The sequence below is a fragment of the Molothrus aeneus genome, chromosome 8 (genome assembly GCF_037042795.1).
Source record: "Molothrus aeneus isolate 106 chromosome 8, BPBGC_Maene_1.0, whole genome shotgun sequence".
Lineage (NCBI taxonomy): Eukaryota > Metazoa > Chordata > Aves > Passeriformes > Icteridae > Molothrus > Molothrus aeneus.
Genome location: NC_089653.1, coordinates 24,823,950 through 24,843,108, shown reverse-complemented (window position 1 = coordinate 24,843,108; position 19,159 = coordinate 24,823,950). Strand labels below are relative to the sequence as shown.

The following is a 19,159-nucleotide window of genomic DNA, read 5'->3' as shown; positions in this document are numbered from 1 at the left end:
CTTAGATTTATAATGCATTTTTCATCTGAAAAGAAAACTGCATTGATTTATAAAGCAAATGGCCTAAATCCACAGCTAGTTGCAACTGATTAGCTCCACTGATTTCAATGAATGTGCTGATGTGCAGATTCATGTGAGTTCAGCTCTGTCTCTCTGCACATGTGTGCATGTGTCTGCACACGTGTGCAGCTGGAAAGTGACACACATTGCATGAAGAATTTCACAGAAAAACACCATATTAAACAACACAGAAAATTACACATTGTCATTGCATTTGCAGAAAAAACGCTCAGAGTGAATAGAATTGCAGGTTCTAATCTTTAGCTGGGAACTGGCATATGTGTTTTCCCAACAGGATGCTCACAGCAGTCTCCTGAAAAGGCTCACCGGTATATCATATGCTGTTCAGTTTTGCTCTTTGCAAAAACAGGGAAAAACAGGGCAATGTTTGCAGATAGCAAGACAAGAGATGCACAGATATACACTCTTCTACAAAACAAGGACCTTTCTTTTTTGAAAAAAAAAAAAAAGAAGGAAAAAAGTCAAAGCCAAGGCATTGTTAAGGAATAAAGGAAAAGCGAGCAATGCCACCAGAACTGACACCGCCTCTGCCCTGATAAAATCTCAGTGGCTGTCTGTGACAGACAGAGAGGCTGCCTTGTTGTGCTCCAGCACTGTTTGGGAATAAAGCAGAGGAGTGCTGCTGTGTAAAGTATAACCATAATTACTTAGCCTGTCCTTCCTAACACAGTTTATCACAGGGGATATGGATGTGCTGCACAGGAGGCAGCTATGCTTTCCTGAGCCCTCCAAGGCTACAGCACCAAACATTTCTTCTGCCATGGCATAGATGGCACAGAAGCCAGTTTAAATGACCATTTGTTAGAAGAGTAAAATATTATTTTTCCCCAGCTCCTCTCTTGCAGCTGAGCTCAACTTCAAGTATAGGAACATGGTCACTTCTGTTTGTGTAAAGCTGATGTAGAGCTGGTTTTGAAAAGCATAACACAAATCACACAACACAGTTGGAATACATTCAAATCAGTAGCAGAAATGTCTAAGACACACAGCTATTACCCTGTTCCAACTTCCTCAGAAACTGATGGCACTCAGTTTCTCGCTCCCTGTGACACCAACAATGAGCTCCACCCACACATTTATGCTGTATAAGTATGCAGATGGACTGAAGCCTACAAGAAAATAAACTTGACCTGAATCTCTTTTCTCTTGCAAGCAGTGAAAATGTGCAGGAACTTTAAGTGCAGATGCAGAAAATCAGATTGACTGCAAGATGAAATTTATAATCAATGTCCTGCCCCTGAACTGGAGGGGTGCAACAGTGTGATCTGATGTGATTAACCAAAGGCACTTCTTCATGCCAAGGTAGGTATGCTTCACAGGCATGCCTCAGTCTAAGGCATCTTAGCTACCTTGCTTTCTGATGTTTTTCAGAAAGCTGTTTCAGCCAGTTCAAAGACACACAGGTAAGGAAGGCATTTCTGAAACCAATGAAGGCAGTGCATCTTGTCCTCGCTTTGTTCAGAGCCCCAGAGCACAGTGCTCTGATCTGCTCTGCGCAAGAGGTCAGATGACTACTTAAAAATTCCTTTAAACCTAAAAACTTCCCTTTCCTGGTTGTTAAACTCAAATCCTGGCCTGTTCTTTGGCCAAAATAACTCTACTGATTCCACCAGCCTTATCCAGTGCTTCAGCACTCCTGGGAGGAGGAAGGTCCCAGCACCATCAGCACCATCCCAGGCTCTTCCTTCCATGGGATGGGTGAGCCATTCTACACCCAGAACAGGAAGGTTATTCTGAGCTCAGCTCTGCGTATGCACAATGAGAACACTTTTATCTTGAGCTAAAACTGGATTACAGCCCACAATGCAAGCAACAAGGTTGGGGTATATTCATACCCACTAGCAATCTCAAAAGACAGTCATGTTGCACAACTGGAGCAAGCACAGAACTGGCATGAGGTACAGCCATACAGATCTCTGACTTCTGAAGAGCACTGCAGTCCCTGGGCCTTCAGATCCAAGGAATGCAACCTCAGCAGTAATTATGAGAAAGGACCCCTGGTTGTCACTAGGTGCAACCTGACCAAGGCTACACCACTCTCCAGAGAAGCAGATCTATCTATTGCTCTATGTGAACTCCCAGGCAAGAGCTTGGGACCATCTCTCCTTGCTATAGCCCCTATCACTGCTGGAAAGAGCTTGGCTCCATCATCTATTTGCCACATGATGCAAGAACATGCCAGCCAGGCCTGTGGCCACCAGCAAAACCCACAAAACAGCACCATGCCTTCATGAAACACTGCATGTGCAGCTACACAACGCTGCATTGCACATCATGAGGTAACCATGAACTTGGGGATCTCCATGCACCCCTTGTGCCATCACAATTTAAAATTGGAGCTGCTATACTTACGTCATTATCTGGGTCTCTATGCCAGGGTCTACAAGGGATCCATCCACAAAAAGTGGTGTTGATGTGAAACTGTATTTAGTCCAGGATCTTCCCTCATCAAAACTCACCCTGGGATAGAAGTAGACAACATTTATACACATAAAAAGACTTACTCTAGAGCAAATGTAGCAATTAAATGTTGGCTAAGGTCTGCAAGCTCCAGCAGCTGGATTTACAGACAAGCACCAATCTTTGCCATTTCCCAGCCCACTAAATTCATGCTCTTGATGGACTTTTAAAGATCAAAGCTTTAGAAAGCATAAACACTGGCAATAAGGACATGTATATATTTTATGCAGCTGTACATCAGACCTCAAGGGATCAAGAGGCTTTGCCAAGACCTGTTTCTGGGTCCGGAATAGCACCTGGCATGAAGCGCCACTCAGAGCACATGCAACCCTGGCCTGAATGCATGAAAATTGCTTTCACCACCACAGGACATTTTGACCCATCCCTGTATCAATGCCATATGGCATTAGCTACATTCTCTCTAGCCTTATGAGTACTTAAAGGCAAATTTAGCCTATTTGTGGGAGTGAGGAATGTTCAATGTGTGTGCACACACAGGCATCTGAGCAACTGGATCTGTCTGGAAGACTCTTGGTGGACACTGAATCCCCCCTGCTCCAAGCAGGTAGGACAGTATCTGACACACCACCAAAGGACCAAGAGGCCACTGTAGTGTGTATTATAAACCATGGGTTACACCAACCTCAGATCTCTAGTGTGGAAAGCCAAGACTGGCAGTCACCATTCCCTAACTCTCTGCCCCTCATATCACTTAACAAGACACCTTCACCTGTCTCAGAATGCACCTGTGCAAGAATAGGAACTTTACACCTAAGACAGAACTCTGGGAGCACAACAGCACACAGAAGGATTATCTGCCCTAAATCTATTTATTTAAATGTATGTATCTTCCCACACACCTGTGCATTTGTATGCGTTCTGCTTGCATGCTTATCTCTCCAAATAGCATTTCAACTTCTGGGGCACAGCATGCTTCATTAGCTTAGCTAAAGTTCTCTCAGCTTTTCAATTATCCGCCCCTCTTTTCTCCAGCATGAAACTTATTGTACAACGTCTCAGCCTGAGAACTAATGGATTTACATGTACCCTTTAATCTATTCCACTCCTGCCCATAAAGCAGGTGCCTACTGAAGCAATATGAAGCAAATTCCAAAGCCCCTAAGGGTACAGTTTTGAAGGAAACCTGTTGGAGCTTATTGATAACAAATCTAAATCACTACTCATTTAATAGAGTGGGTAGGGCACTCAGAACTGCACGCACCATTTCAGGAGATATTGTGAAAAGAGAGCATCCGAAATGAGCCTCTGCAAACAAAGGTGAACTGAGCTGTCGGCTCCTATGAAAAGTCAACCTGTGACCAAATCTTTCCCAATATGTAAGTACAGGCACTTGTAGTAACCTGCTTTTTATGCCTAAAGAGCTTTCAAAATTAAAGACACAATTAAAACAGTTGCACCTGGCTTGAATAATGCAGTAACTAATGGTTAATACATGACTTGTAGCATTTTCTGTAAGGGGCTCACCTTTCACTCTTCCAGAGCTCAACTTGCTGCAGTCTGATGCACTCACTGCTAGTGACACCCACCCCTGGCTATCACAAACTTCTCCTTCCTTGACTCATCCTTGGTTTGGTCTGAAGATTGGGACATGGTTCTGATGTCCTCTTTCCTGAGAGCACTTTAATTATAGCCATGACAACAGAGTTACCCATCAGAGGCTTCCAGTCACACCCCAACACATTCAAAGCACAGACTGGAGTCTGCAGCTCACCCTTTGGAGTCTGCCCTGTTACTGCTCTCCTCTGTGTGTCCAGTTATGGAGCCAATATATCCCATGGTTAACAGCCCACTATCACACTGTGACTAAAGCAGTCATTTCTTTGCTTCAGGTGGCAAAGAAATGGGCTCAAATGCAATATATTCAAACTTTTAAAGAAATCTATGTTGCATTCATCCCAGAGTTATCTGTCAGGTCAGAAACATTAAGTCCAGAAGCTTTTTATATTGAAAAAGTATCTGTTAATGTCTTCAAAGTACATATCCGGAACATGACCTTGTAAATGGGTGATGTCAGCCTGTCTTGAGGTGTCCAGATTTGGAATGATTGCAATTTCACTGGAGGATTTTGTACAATAATGACTCAGGTAGAGGAGCCCTTAACACCTCATCACTACTGCCAAACACCATTGCTTTCTCTTTCTATTTGACTGAAGACCACATTTCCTGTTCTGCATGCAAAGTAATAGACATGTGCTTAGCACCATCAAGCTGAGAGACAACCCAGTATTGTACACAGGAACACATCTTGTTTCTGAAATCTATTTCTAACTAATTCACTTCTAAACAACATGAGAAGGCAGGTGGGTCAGTCCATTAGATATGCCCCTCTGTCAATCAAGCCCCAAATTGAAGGTGGTACTAACATTCTGAAATTCATAACTAAACGGTGTTAGTTATGAATTTCAGAATGTGTAACTGGTGCAGGAGTCAGAGGGGCAAGAGCTAAGAAGAGGATAATTTTGAGTGGTATCTTTAGTGCTTAGGCTGTTATAACCCATTTATAGCAAAACAGTGTCTTCAACTGAAAAAACATTTTGCCCTATTTCACCTCCAACTCTAATCAGTTGCCACCACAGTATCTCTGGAAATTGATAGTCAAATACTAGAGGGGTTAGCAACATATCTCTGTTGTCCTTATCTACACCTACTGCCCTCTCCTCTCCCTCGCTTTATCTATCTTACCAGATTAATGTTAAATTCTGTAAACAAAATGTAGAAACGAGAGACACATCCTCTCAGAAATACCTGAAGCCCAAAGGATAGGGCTTCAGGTATTTCTGAGAGGATGTGTCTCTCGTTTGTGTCTGTAGGAAGAGAAACCCCACCTGGAGGCTCATAGTACATTACCAGTGCAAAGAGTAATTGTAGGTGATTATGTATGGAGCCAGTACATTTATAAAATGGTGCAATAATCATGATATCCATCAATAAAACCAAAATGGGGGTAAAACATAGATAAGAATGACTTCACCTGCTCATTTTATAGACACTGGCACCCTCTCAAAGTAACAAGTTTCCTTACCACATGTGCCGGATGGGCACTGACGTGTGTTTCATGGCCACTAGTGCCCCTCCCCAGTCCAGAAACCAAACGTTGTACTCCTCCTCAAAGATCTGCAAACAAAATACTGCATGAGTGCTCCACTCCCCTGGGAAGTGAAGAGTCAGAAGAATAGCAAAAGGCTCGGTGCTTTCCTTTGCTGTGCAATACGTACCTGTCTCCAGGAATTGCCACCATCAGAAGAGATGAACACGCCAACCTCTGTGTAGGAAAGTTCAGAGCCAATATTGCCTGCAACACAAGTGTCAGACATTCTTCTGTGGATGAACACGTTAATGAAAATGTTAATTAAATTTCTGACATTTAATGCTGGAAAATTAGAAATTAAAATAGGTTGATACTCTCCTGTTACCATCAGAGAATTCAACTAACCACATTATTGTGTCAATGCTATTTCAAAAAAGTTCTGGCTCTGGGAGGCAGCACAACTCAAGAAGGGTGTTTTCATCAGTGCTCAGGATATGGGCAATATCATACTGTCCATCTACCTAACTTTCTTCCCTGATACCAGCAAGAGTCACCAACTGTTTTAGGTGAGGCTGTAAGGAAAACCTGATGTGGGCAACCATACAGAAGGTCAGTCTATAGGGACATCCATGTTCAAGAGGATAAATCTACTGTTCCAGTTCAAAAATCTTCTTAGCCCATTATCTTATCATGAGTGGAAGTCCTCAAGAATTAGACACTGATTTAAAGGTAGTAGTGTAAGTTTTGTATCATTATATTTTAACCACCAAAATGGAAACTCCAAATTTTCCAACATGGATTTATAGATGGAGGCAAGGAAAGGGAGTAAAGAGGCAAGAATTGATTGTTATCACTTCATTCTGTCTTTCTGTGCAAAGCTATTCCATTATTTCCTTCATTCTCTTCCTCTAGTTTCAGCTGCATGCATTTAAACCTCACAAAATGTAACTCCCAAACAAGTCAAGAGGATTCAGCAGCTGTACAATTAGACAATAAAACATAATTCTTCCATTTGCAGGAATCTAACCTCTGTCCTGTACCAAGTGTCCAAGTTTCCAATCATTGCTGGAAATGCCTCACTGTAAATGAAGTGTTTGAGCAGCAAACACTTGAGAGAAAAAATTGCAAAGCTTTTCCTTGAATACATTCAGCAACATGGTGAGATACTCCTGCTGTTGAGAGACTGGCTAGTGGAAACAGATGTGTATATTCCCAACAGGTAAGGTTTTTTCATCTACAAAGCAGTAAGGCAGAAATTATATTCTGCCTTTTAAAGGTTAATTGTTAGACTGGGAAAGCATTCATCCCATGCACTGGCAGTTTGAAAAGAACCTAATTTACTAACAATTCAGATCAATGCCTAGAATCTCACAGTCCTGCTGCCTCTATTTGCTTCCTAAAAGGTTAAAAAAAAAAGCTTTTGTAATTACAGCATCGTGAGTAGGGCTTGTTCCTAAGCATCCATCTAGCAAGTGCAACCTGCCAGGAGTGATGACTCCACTTGGCTATGCATGGGGATATCTGGAGGTTTGAACCAAATTATCTCACTTCATTTGGCCTGGATCAGTGAACTGGAAATCACATGGCATTTCCCTTGTTGAGATATAAATGTCATGAAGGGAACCCATCTCAGGTTCTGCCTCAGTCTGGCAAACACACTGAAGCACAGAAGGACATGAGAATGAAAATGGTTGGAGGAGGTAGTGTAAATTCATGCAGACAATATGCTAACTGCCCACACTTGCAGGCCACTGCTATGCTGAACAGGACCAAGGAGATAAACTGAGCCTTAAAACAACAGTTAAGCTATTCAGACATATTTGAGTGTAGTTAGGAGGCTCCATTTGAAAACACAGAACTGCCTCCATGGCTGAGAGGCCAGCTTTCAATAGCACCAGCCATTCAGGAAGCACTTTGTTAGCCAGCAGCTCCCACAGAGCTGAGGGTGGTTGGTAGCCCCATTCATCCTGTAGATTAATTACAGTGGCTCTGCCACTGCCACCATGAAGTATTGTAGCAGGCTGTCATTTAAACAACACAACCTGCCAGAGCACTATTTTGCAGAACAGCCCACAACACCAATGGCCCCTGCAGTGTTGATTAAATGCTGCTAGTCTTGCAGCAGTACAGAGTTAAAAGTAGGTGCCATGCACAAGACAGGCACCCAGGAAGCCCAGGCTTCACCTGACAGGCTTTGTGACAACTCTGTGCTTGCTACTCAAAAGGTGGGACTTATTGACACCTCCTAGGACTGCAGCCCTTGGGTACTATTCTCCCTCATGGCCCTTGCAGCAAACAGGCAGACATGTCCAGTGGTTGTAACAACATGAGTGGATCTAGTAATGGCACTGGGTAATGGCACCCTGAAAGTGTGGGCTTAGATCTGCAAATGGGTTATTGTAGAGCAACAAATACCTGAAATACTTTTTGGACTTGGGGCCATATGCCTTCTCCTAGCCCAAAGCAAATGGGAGTTAATGTGAATTAGGTCAGCACTTGCTGAAACAGAGCTGAAAGGTTTTACACCAATGGGGAATACCTCATGTACTCTCAGGTTCCCAGGGAGGTATGGGTGAGCAGTGAGAAGCACTGATGTTCTTACCTGTGGCCACCAGCAGCCCAGGAGCTGTCTCTTTGCTGGAAATGCTCCCTGAAGTGTACGGATTCTCTGAGAGCTGCAGGCGCAAGTGCAGTGAGCAGAAGGGCTGTTGACAGAAAACAAACAAAAGGCAGAAGCTTTAATATTCATCAAATTAAATATCAGAGGAACCCTTGGTGACTGCACACAGATGCTCTGATCCTTCTGAAAATGACCCCTTTGCTCTTAGCACACATAGGTCATATGTTCCTTTGATGGATAAGCAGGAACCATGCACTACAAACAAGCATGTCTGCCCTTGTTTTAACAACAATCTGACTTAGAGCACTTTTCCCCAGCAATTTTCTTATTCTGACTTGAATTCTATTAAATACATCAAGAAAGATGGTCAGAATTTGCCCTTAAAACCTACAAAAATATAGATAAAGAAATTTACTTAATTCATTTAACACACAGAAAGTCAAGAGAGAAAAGATGGGAAGTTTTGTTAACCTAGTGACTTCAATAAGCAGCTCTGAAGGAGTCAGTTGTGCCTTGGAAAAGATCTGCCACTCACCAGCTGGCAAAGTACAGGATCCCCTCTTAGATCAGTGTCCGGTGCCTGTAGCAAACGCCAGTCTCTGCCTTTGTTGTAGGTAATGAAAGTCTTGATCTGGTCATCCACCTTCCTGTTAGCCAGGAATATGCCTTTGATCCCTGCTACCTAGGAAAAAGGGAGAGAGATGAAAAAAAATACATCGGAAGAACAGGCCAAAAGCAATGTCCATCTGAGCACTCTCAGGAGAGGAAAGCCTCTGTAAAAGCAAGGAAGGCATCTCAGATCTTAGAACACCAAATGGCACTAAAGGAATATCTTGCAAAGCTGGAAGGTCTTGTGTGGTTTCTCTCTTTGGAAGAAAGAGACAAGGATGGTCAAAGAGCAAATCCCTAGGAAACAGCCCACTTTTGGATTTCATTGAGTTCTTGCAGATATGCTGATGATGATCTTGAAGGTGCAGCATGCACCAGGTCACACTTGTGCTCTGTGAGCTTGGGGATGGGGTCTGTCCCACTGCCTCCACAGACTGCCAGAACAGGGGAGACAGATCACATCAGAAGTGTGGGATCTTTTTGTGTACCAGAAAAAAAAAAATCAATACAAAATATGGGAATCCTGAACATGCTGTGACACTGATGTTTTGCAAACTTGATTTCTTCGCTTTCCTTCCACATCCAAATTCTGACAAATCAAGCCAGTTGTTTCAAATGTTTTGATTTTTGTCAGCAGAACCCATTCCAGCAGAATATGGTCCTGTCAAAACATCCCCAAGAAGATTTCATGTTGAGTCTGGTCTCTGTTGCACAGCTGTGAAAATGAGACAGGAAGAAGAAATTTTCTGCAAAAATTTGCAACTTCCTGGCAACTGTCAGGATGCAAATACTTCTACTCTGAAGCCCCTGGAGTGATACTATTCTTTAAATGACTCTGTAAAAATTTATTAGCATTTAACAGTGAAAAGTCTATGATATACCACTGGGGGGTACACAGGTTTGCTCAGGAATGTATGACAATGCATGTTAATTTTAGCTGGTTCATCATAACAAAGAAATATAATTTTTCAGAGGCAGAAAAATATATTTAACCAGGTGAAGAAAAAACATAAACTCTGTCCTTCATACTAATCAATGTGTTATTTGTGAATTTTTCCTCATTGACTTAAACTACCTGGATTTTTATAAACAAATGTATTATATTGTTAAATGAGCATTATTCTGGCTGAAATAATAAAACATATAGTCATAACATCTGCATGCAGCTGCAAGTACTTTCTCTGTGTAACAGTAGTAATCAGTGGGACCTGATGCAACCATTTCTATTACTATTACTCATTAGTTGTTTGCTGCTGGCAAAGCACTGAGCCCTGCATCTCAGCAGATCTTCCACGCAACAAATAATAACACACCAAAACCAGAATGCTCTGAAGAAGCCAGGAACTGGAATTGCTCTGAATGCACTGCTGCTGCTGGCCAAGGCTTGGAAGAAGCATGAGGATGGAAGATAGTTTGGGGTAGAAGTTGTCCATCTGTCATCTCTGGGCAAGTGGCACCTACAAATTTTTGCTTGTAGTTCACAAACTGTTCAGTGCTCATGAAGGTGCAGTCCAGACTCCCTGCCTGTGAGCAGGTGTCTCTAGATGCCCAAGAGAAAAAAGGTGTGTTTAGTCTTTCTATGGATATCCACATTAGGATGAGAAGGATAATGGTCTTCCCTTTTGGAAATGGCACATAGCTGACTAGTCATTGACTTGAACCCAACCAGTTGTTGCACCTATAGCAGAATAACTGCGTCTGTTTCCACATGAGTCTCCTCAGCATCAAATCCAGGAAATGCCTCAGGGCAATCCTAAAACAAATGAAAATCCTGGGAGGTTGGTAAGAGATTTACACTTGCTTGAACTAGCAGGCCATTGCTGCTGTTTGCAGGGTGACCTTTACTGCATACCTCATAAAGGTCAATGACAATATTGCCCTCCAGTCCTCGGCTGCTTTTCACATTTTCCAAGGCCAGGGTGAAGTAGACCCCTCGGGTGTCAGAGATGTACAGGTTATAGGTGTCATTCTGGTTCCACTCTTGAACAGCTGCAAACACCTGATTCTCATCTGTGCTGATAATATGCATGTCCTGTTAAAAGGAGACAAAAGGCCTGTTACTGAGGATCTCTGTATTTCTTTGCCCTTCGGGACATGTAGTAATTACCATGAATTATGAAAGAATGGAGATGGAGCATGAATTATAGGTATGTTTAACAACTTTCTGTTAGAGCAAGCCAATAAATTACCAGCATTGTGACTTTTCTGCATTTCACTTTTTAAATAATCACCAGCTGGGTGAAGGGTTTTTGCTTTCTTCATTTTTGGTACCTTCAAGGAATTTCATCCAGTTTCATTTTTTATTTATAAATTTGTATGTCGGTTTTATTACTCATGGAAGATTCACAGCCTTGGAGCCTGGAGTCTTCATAGTCACTAAGCATCATATGGCACCAGGCTAAAAGCAGTGATAATTTTCATTCTCATGCTGAAATAATGGGCTCGTGCTTCCAGCTGGCAAGAGATGGTATAAAAAACCTTGGAGTTCACATTTATTTGAAAGTGAGGTATAGGTATCAGTTTGAGCTACTGCTGATAGTGATTTTTAATAACACACTTTTCTATTGAGAGTTTATCTGAGATAATTATCCCACAATATAGGGGCTATCAAATAATCCACCCACTAACTTTTGTTGGATTTCCGCTGCTGACCAAGATACAGAAAAGTCTAACAAGGGTTTCCCCATTTAGTTTTAATATCAAAGCTATTTGACAGTGCATTTTCTTGGTATTATTTTAAAGGGGTTCATGGAAATTACTTTCAGGGTGGTGATGAGTAGAGGGACTTGGAACGGTTGGAGGGATGGGCAGAATCCAATGGGATGAAGTTCAATAAGTCCAAGTGCCGAGTCCTGCACTTTGGCCACAATAACCCCCTGCAACGATATAAGCTGGGGACAGTGTGGCTGGACAGTGCTCAGGAGGAAAGGGACCTGGGGGTGCTGGTTGACAATCGGCTGAACATGAGCCAGCAGTGTGCCCAGGTGGCCAAGAAGGCCAATGGCATCCTGGCCAGTATCATGAACAGTGTGGCCAGCAGGAGCAGGGAGGTCATTCTTCCCCTGTACTCAGCACTGGTGAGGCCACACCTTGAATATTGCGTCCAATTCTGGGCCCCTCACTTTAGGAGGGACGTTGAGATGCTTGAGCGTGTCCAAAGGAGAGCAACGAGGCTGGTGAGGGGCTTGGAACACAAGCCATATGAAGAGCGACTGAGGGAGCTGGGGTTGTTCAGCCTGGAGAAAAGGAGACTCAGGGGTGACCTTATCACCCTCTTCAACTTCCTGAAGGGTAGCTGTGGTGAGCTGGGGGTCGGACTCTTTCTCCGGGCAACAACAGACAGAACAAGAGGACACAGTCTCAAGCTGCGCCAAGGGAGATGCAAGCTAGAAATAAGGAGGAAGTATTTTACAGAAAGAGTAGTCAAATACTGGAATCATCTACCCAGGGAGGTCGTGGAGTCACCATCCCTCGAAGAGTTTAAAAAAAGACTGGATGTGGCACTTGGTGCCATGATCTAGTTGAGGTATTAGAACATGGGTTGGACTCGATGATCTTAAAGGTCTCTTCCAACCTAGAATTTCTGTGATTCTGTGATTCTGTGAGTATTGGAGCACTTCATTCTTGCTACTATTGTTGAACAAACTGACACAAGGTTCAGTTAGAAGCAAAATGACTCAGGTTATATGAGACTCCATTTATCTATTTGTACCTACTTAAAATTTCTCTAGAGGCCAAGAGGCCTTGATTAATTCCTTGCACTCTTTCTGCATCAAGAAATCATAATTCTGGAAGTCTCCCAAAGGATGGAGTGACCTGATTTCAGGAAAGAATATCTGGAGGAAGATCAGCTCAATATCCTCATCGTGCCTAGGAGGCATCTTAATCTTTTGTGTGAGGTTTAGATGAAAAGTTAGGATTGATTAAATTTGGGCTATTTCTAATAGACCTAACATATCCTATCGGCATGAGATGGGGAGAAAAACCATTTGAGGGCCTAATTCTATCCCAGTGAGTACAATCAGTGGGAGATTTGCAATTTCCCTCAACAAAGGAAGACTAAATCAGGAGGTTTGTTCTTGCCCAGGAGCTGTAATTCCTTAAAGATTAAGGAGGTACCCAACCTACTCCAACAGTGTGAAAATAAAGCAAAATGCCCAATGACTTCCATCTGTTTTTACCAGTTGCAGTGGAAATATTGCATTACCCTGGTGCCAACCTCACACACATACAACTCCAGCAGAGTTCATTAATCTGCACATGACAGATCGTTATTACTGTACAGCAAAAATATTCTAGTAACTACGGGCAGCATAAACAATCCTCCTTTACATGGCTCAAAGACTTTTCCATGACACCTAGCCTTAAAGTACTTCTGATCTTAAAATTACAAAAGTACCCCGATTTTATAGCATGCAATTCTAAATCAGGGCCACCAACAAATCTGTATTATTACAGGTCATTTTCCTAGTCCTGGTGGCAACAATATTTTTGATACAAAGATATCATTTGCCTTCTTAGCCACCTCAGGAGCTGCTGGCTCATGTTTACCTGCTGTCAACCAACACCCCCAGGTCCTTTTCCACTGAGCCACTAAGTCCCCATCCTGTAGCACTGTGTGGGGTTGTTGTGATCCAAGTGAAGGATCTGGCACTTCACCTTATGGAACCTGACATATTTGGCTTCCCAAGATATCACATGTCTATGTTCACAAATGGTGGACTCACCTTAGGAAGGGAGTATTTGGGTAATTTGATCTGTGCAAAAGGTTCCCGTCTGTATGACACATAGTAAGTTGCTCTTCCACCAGTTGTCACCTATGAAAACACCAAAGAAAGTCAGTGATGACCCTTCTGAGACACTCTGTGATGACACCTCTAAAAGTGCTTGTCAAGCTTTCTTTCAGGTGTATTTTCTATGACAGGCATAGCCATCCCTAAAGGCATCTGGGTAACTCCAAAGAAATCACAAACCTGAGAGGGATGAAGAATTATTTAAGCTGTGCTATTGAACTTTCCATTTTGTCTCTTATGATTCAAATCCAGTGTGATTTTAACATCTCAGGAAAAAAAGTGCTGAGTGGGAGGAAAAGGAGGATCTGGTCTCATCATGTGGTCCAGCTCAGTTACCTTGGGCAAGTAATTTAAAGTCTCTGTGCTTCTGTTCTTCCCCTGTAAGTAGGAGATAATCCCTCTTTGCTGCTTCTCAGCCTTGTCTGCACTGTAAGTCCCTTGAGGCCAGGATTGTCTTCCAACAACCTTTTACAGTGACGAGCAGCAGAGATCCACACTAGCACCATTCACTGCTAACTGTAAATGTGCTCTTGGAAAGCTGGAGCTAAGCTCTTAGATGCCCTTTGTCACTATGAAACTGGTTTCTCTGAAATTATACTCTCTGAAAACGGATGTGCGTGGGGGGAACTGATAGACATCCAAATCTGCAGTTTTATGGACTGAATGAACTAAAGCCTATGCGAAAATGCCATGCATCAATGAGATCTAACACAGATAATTCGTAAAATATGGGCTCTAAAACCTGTCAGGAGTCACTTACTCTTGCTGTAGGTGTTCTTTCTGGCACCATCTCAGACCTGGCTAAAACAAGGCTTACATCAGTGAATTTCCTACATTCTGATGGTTTGGCAGTCTTGCAGGTCTTAAGATAAAATAATGCACAAAGCACTTGTCTATTGTACAGAATATCACTTGTTGGGTCCTTAGGTTTCCAATAAAGCTAAGAGAAAGGTCCTAGATTCTCTCCTAGATATACTTCCTTTATCTGACAGTGATATTTGAGAATGAGCTTACATAGAACATTGCAAGAGCATCAATTGTATTCTCAGCAATGATATCACCTCTAGATAGTGGCTTTCTTCCCTGGAGAAGCTGCCATCTGAAGGACACACTATTATTGGTCATAAATTTGATATCTAATCAACTCAAGGCTTTTCCATTGATAGTTTGAAAAACTGTAAAGAAAGGGATGTTTAGAAGTAGGACCAGCTTCTACACTAAGACTTCCCCTTCAGATTTTTCCCATTTTTACTTGTAATGTCAACAAAACTGTATTTAGCACCCTCCAGAGAAAAAACAAAACCAGCTACTATTATAACACACATGGCATAAGGTCATAAGAATGGCCTATATGACAGCAAATAAACTCTATACAGATAACATTTAGCTAAAGCCAAGGGTAAACACAAACAGGAAAATCTAAAGCAACTTGTCTACAGATGCAGAACAAGCCAATAGAAGAGACAGGGAGAAAACAGCAGTCACTGGACTCTCACTTCATGGAAAGTGCACTGGCACAGCAGTGAGCATTTCAGGGTCCTGCTCTGAGTTGAATCACTAGGTTGGGACCTTAAAGATCATCCAGTTCTTCCTTGTATCTAATCTAATTCTACCCTCTTTCAGTTTAAAGCCATTCCTCCTTGTCCTGACACTCCATGCCCTTGTCCAAAGTCCCTCTCCAGCTCTCTTACAGCCTCTTTAGGTACTGGAAGGTGCCTTAATGTCTCCCTGCAGCCTTCTCTTCTGCAGGCTGAATAAGGTCAGCGAGTGCTACTTCTGAAAGATATATTTCCCATTTAATACTTCCACATCAAAATCAAATTTTCACAGGAGAGAACAGACTGTGCAGTTGATTCACACTGAGTCCAGCTGAAAGGCAAAATTCATGTTTGCAGTAATTTTATATCTCTCGACTCCACAAGCACTACTCAAAGGATTCCCACACTTCTAGATTGTCTAAATAGCACAGAGAATATTTAAATATCCCCTCTTCACTTTCAATATTTATGGCCCCCATTGGAAACCCCAAATTCTCAATTCTCACATGAACTGAGTATGTCCAGTGACTACTTGCTAAGAACCCTGCATTCAATATCCACATCTTCTGATGGGCTGAGACATGGTCTTCAACTTGTAGATGAGGACATGAATATTTACACACTTTGTAAATGCTGTGATGACCAATTAAGATTGGGAACAGTCCAACAATCTTCCAGTTAATCCAGTGAATATAGAGTGGCAAAAAAATCAAGGGGTGATCAACTTACACTTTCTGTGCCACAACAGGTTCTACTAGAAATCTGCCACACTCAAAAGGCTTTACACGATTATTTTAGCTTTATCCCACTGAAAACTGGTACCTGGAGGGCTTTGTTTGAATTACTTGTTTGTTTGGTTGGTTTTTAAATGCAGAAAGTTAGGATTAAAATACTGTTAAAGTTCAGTATGCAATAGTTAAACTCCCTTTCAGGCTTCCACCTGGACTAGGTCACCTTGACAAGGTTTAGAAATAGAAATATTTGAGGTTTGTGGTCTTTCTGAGCCAGTTAATACGAAGCCACCCACAATTCTGTTGGCAGGAGCTGTGTAAGCTTTTCCCAGCCAGGGTCTCATCTTCGCAAGATTTACATGCACAGTAATAACAGTTCCAAAAAAATGATCAAGCCTCCAATAAAGTTTTGGCAAGCACCGTGGTACAGAATGAATTTTGGAAGGCCCAACTTAATTTATTTTGATGAACTTTTCCTTTTCCTATGAGCAAATGCTCCAACACTGTAAATCCCAGAGATTATGGCAGTGTTTTGCCCTCCAATGCCTCATTTCAGTTCACATTTGATGAATGTCACCCAATTATTTGCTGTGAGCTCATCTGTCATGCTCAGTACAGAATTAGCTGGGTTTGTCTTTTTCTTCCTCCATCGCTAATGACTGGATCATTAATCTGTTTTTCTGGATTTCTACTTTATGTGTTTAATTGGGCTTCTGGCCAGTAGAAATTATTCCCATGGACAAATGTGTTTGTCATTAAACACATCTGTCTTTCCTAACCTGTGTTCTTTCTTCCTCCCTCCACTCATGAGGTACTACTTTTCTTTAATATTTCCACATTCAAGACAAAAGTGTCATCTAATTTACATCAGCTGGCACTTAAGAAGAGAAACATGAGAAATTTCTCTTTGAAAGCCCTGAAAGTCTGCATATGTTGGCTCATTCCCCCTCCTGACCTGTAATGAGACAGAGTGCATCAAACATAGAAGAAAACAAATACGTTCACAAGACTGCAGAAAATTACATAAAATTTGTCATGGAATCTATTTATCTCAGTAATTTCTGTGACATGTCTAGGAACACACAAAGCCATTTCTCATGTTAATGATTGAATAAGATTATTTAAAAGCAAGCTTTGAAGCTTGCTTCCTTTTATTTTTTTTTCTATAGATTGAAGTTCATCTTAGGCAAAAACACCTGCTTATCTAAAAGAGTTTGGAAGGCAAGCAGAATGAGTTAAGAGGTCTCAGACTGTAAAGAAGCCCTAGATGATGTGGGGAATTGTAGATCACTGTGTATGAGGCTTCTTTATCATCTTCCTGGCTGGTTTATGCTGGGACTTATAATCTCCAATGTAAGGCAGATATCGATGGAACAAACATGAAATTACTAAATCTCAGAAAGGCCCCTGGGCTAAGGAGGACCCCATCTGCCTCCTGCTGCTCAAAGAATTTGCAGGAAAGTGAACAAAAAGCTCACAGAACCAAATTTGACATTTCTTATTGATAACTAAGTTCTTAATAGTATATAGTTGATGTTATTTTCAAAAAACCTCTCACTTGTTCTCCAAGGTGATTCCCCTGCTTGTGGAGTTCCCCTCCTTTCCAATAACATCAAATGAGCTGGTATCAGTGTTGTAGCAGCATCCTGGATCTGTTTTCTGCACCTCCATAGGGAGCCCTGGCATCCCTCCACATTGCTTTAACTTTAGGTTCCCTTCCTCCTTCTTGTGAGCATGAAGTCCCCCAAATCAAATTGTGGATTTAAGCACAGAAGAGTCATGGCAAGTTCAGCAGGCAGGCTGCTCCACTGACACCCTTACCAAGGGATTTTGGGGTTCTTCAGAGACAGCCCTGCCTAGGCCCTGCACAGGTTTGTGAGTATGAGAATTGAAAAGTTGTGCCTCCTCTCCCAAGCCTAACCACAATTCCAGTCACAAGAGGTTCAGAAGATGAGGAAGAACATGAACCTAGTGTAATGCACTTCCTTCTTGATTAGCCACTATGACCAGGAAAAGCAATCTTCCAGATATTTCTGTGTAGTGAGGTTCTCCACTGCCTTAGCATAAATTCCATCATGACAGGTACCATCCAGTCTGAATTATCTCCCTGTGATTTTCATTAACATCATGCCTTCTGCACAGTCATTGAACAATATGCAATTACCTGAGTGTGCTGAGGAATTTCTGTGCATAAAGCACTCTCAAGTTGCCTGGTAAATTCAGCAGACTTAGAAAACATGACACTCTTTAGAGCATCACACCCATCAGAGAAAATTGGCTGTGACAAAGCAGCATTTATTATACTGGCCCAGTCCCTGTTCAGCTCCCTCTCCCCTCATAGCAAAGATGACACAGCTAAAGGACAGAGTAATCTCGAGTAAAAGTATTGCATTTGTTTTAAAAGCAAATCCTGCAGAAAATGTGCAGTTACACCAAAACACAAGCCACATTTGAGCTGCAGGTGCACATCACCCACACAGAAATCAACTTATGAGAAGAGCATAATTGTACACATTAAACCTCCTTTTGATTTCAGAGGAAACATATGAGTTTGCCAAAGCAATACTTTACATCTTCAGCTGATCAATCAGACAGCGTGATGGGAGGGGAGAGAGTGATAAAACAAAGTACATCACAAAAAGCCCTAGAAAGAAAATCAATAAAAAATAAATAAAAAAGGAAAATGTTAATAATTTTTTTTTATCAAGAGATGGTTAGGCTGAAGTTCCAAATGTGATATTTGGCACAGAAAAAATGAAACTGTGCTAGAAATGGATGAAAAGCACCCAGCAGTGAATAGGAAAGTAGCTAACTACTTACTGCCTGTCTTGCTTTAACAAGAGCTTTTAACTAGCACGTGGGATGCACTTTCTTTCATCTGTATGGATTAATTTCCCCCACTGGAGTGCTGTCCAGCATTTTAAATAGGAGCGAGAGGAGATCAGCTCTAGCAGGCATTATTCACCAGTAAAACAGGTGTAATCGTGTTCATCATTTAAACGTCTTCATCCTATTAGTTTCATAATAAGCTTTTAATGATTCCTTCAATAAAAGACTCAAAGACCAGCCCCTACAAGCTGGAGAGTGCTCCATTGTCCCGCCAAACCGTTTTCTCTACCATCGATCGCAAAGATAAAAATCAATCGTAGCTAAGCAGGGTGAAGTTAAAAATAAATTGCATGGATTGATTTCTGTTAAGACCTTTGGCTCCTAGTTAATGGAGGAAAAAATGGAGGAAAGAAATTTATATTTGAACATGGTGTATTTAGTTTCTATGA

The 19,159-nt window shown here is 41.9% G+C and overlaps 1 protein-coding gene across 1 annotated transcript in view; it reads right to left on the bottom strand.

Annotated features, from left to right (window-relative positions):
* Window positions 1-19,159, bottom strand: part of SORCS3 (sortilin related VPS10 domain containing receptor 3) — a 266,923-nt gene that overhangs the window by 49,707 nt on the left and 198,057 nt on the right. Inside the window, exons 8-14 of the mRNA XM_066554147.1 lie at window positions 13,547-13,636; window positions 10,672-10,851; window positions 8,746-8,892; window positions 8,193-8,295; window positions 5,778-5,854; window positions 5,585-5,676; window positions 2,434-2,541 (exon numbers count right to left, since the gene is read on the bottom strand). Of these exons, the coding sequence (XP_066410244.1) occupies window positions 2,434-2,541; window positions 5,585-5,676; window positions 5,778-5,854; window positions 8,193-8,295; window positions 8,746-8,892; window positions 10,672-10,851; window positions 13,547-13,636 (797 nt within the window). The remainder of the gene's footprint in view (window positions 1-2,433; window positions 2,542-5,584; window positions 5,677-5,777; window positions 5,855-8,192; window positions 8,296-8,745; window positions 8,893-10,671; window positions 10,852-13,546; window positions 13,637-19,159) is intronic.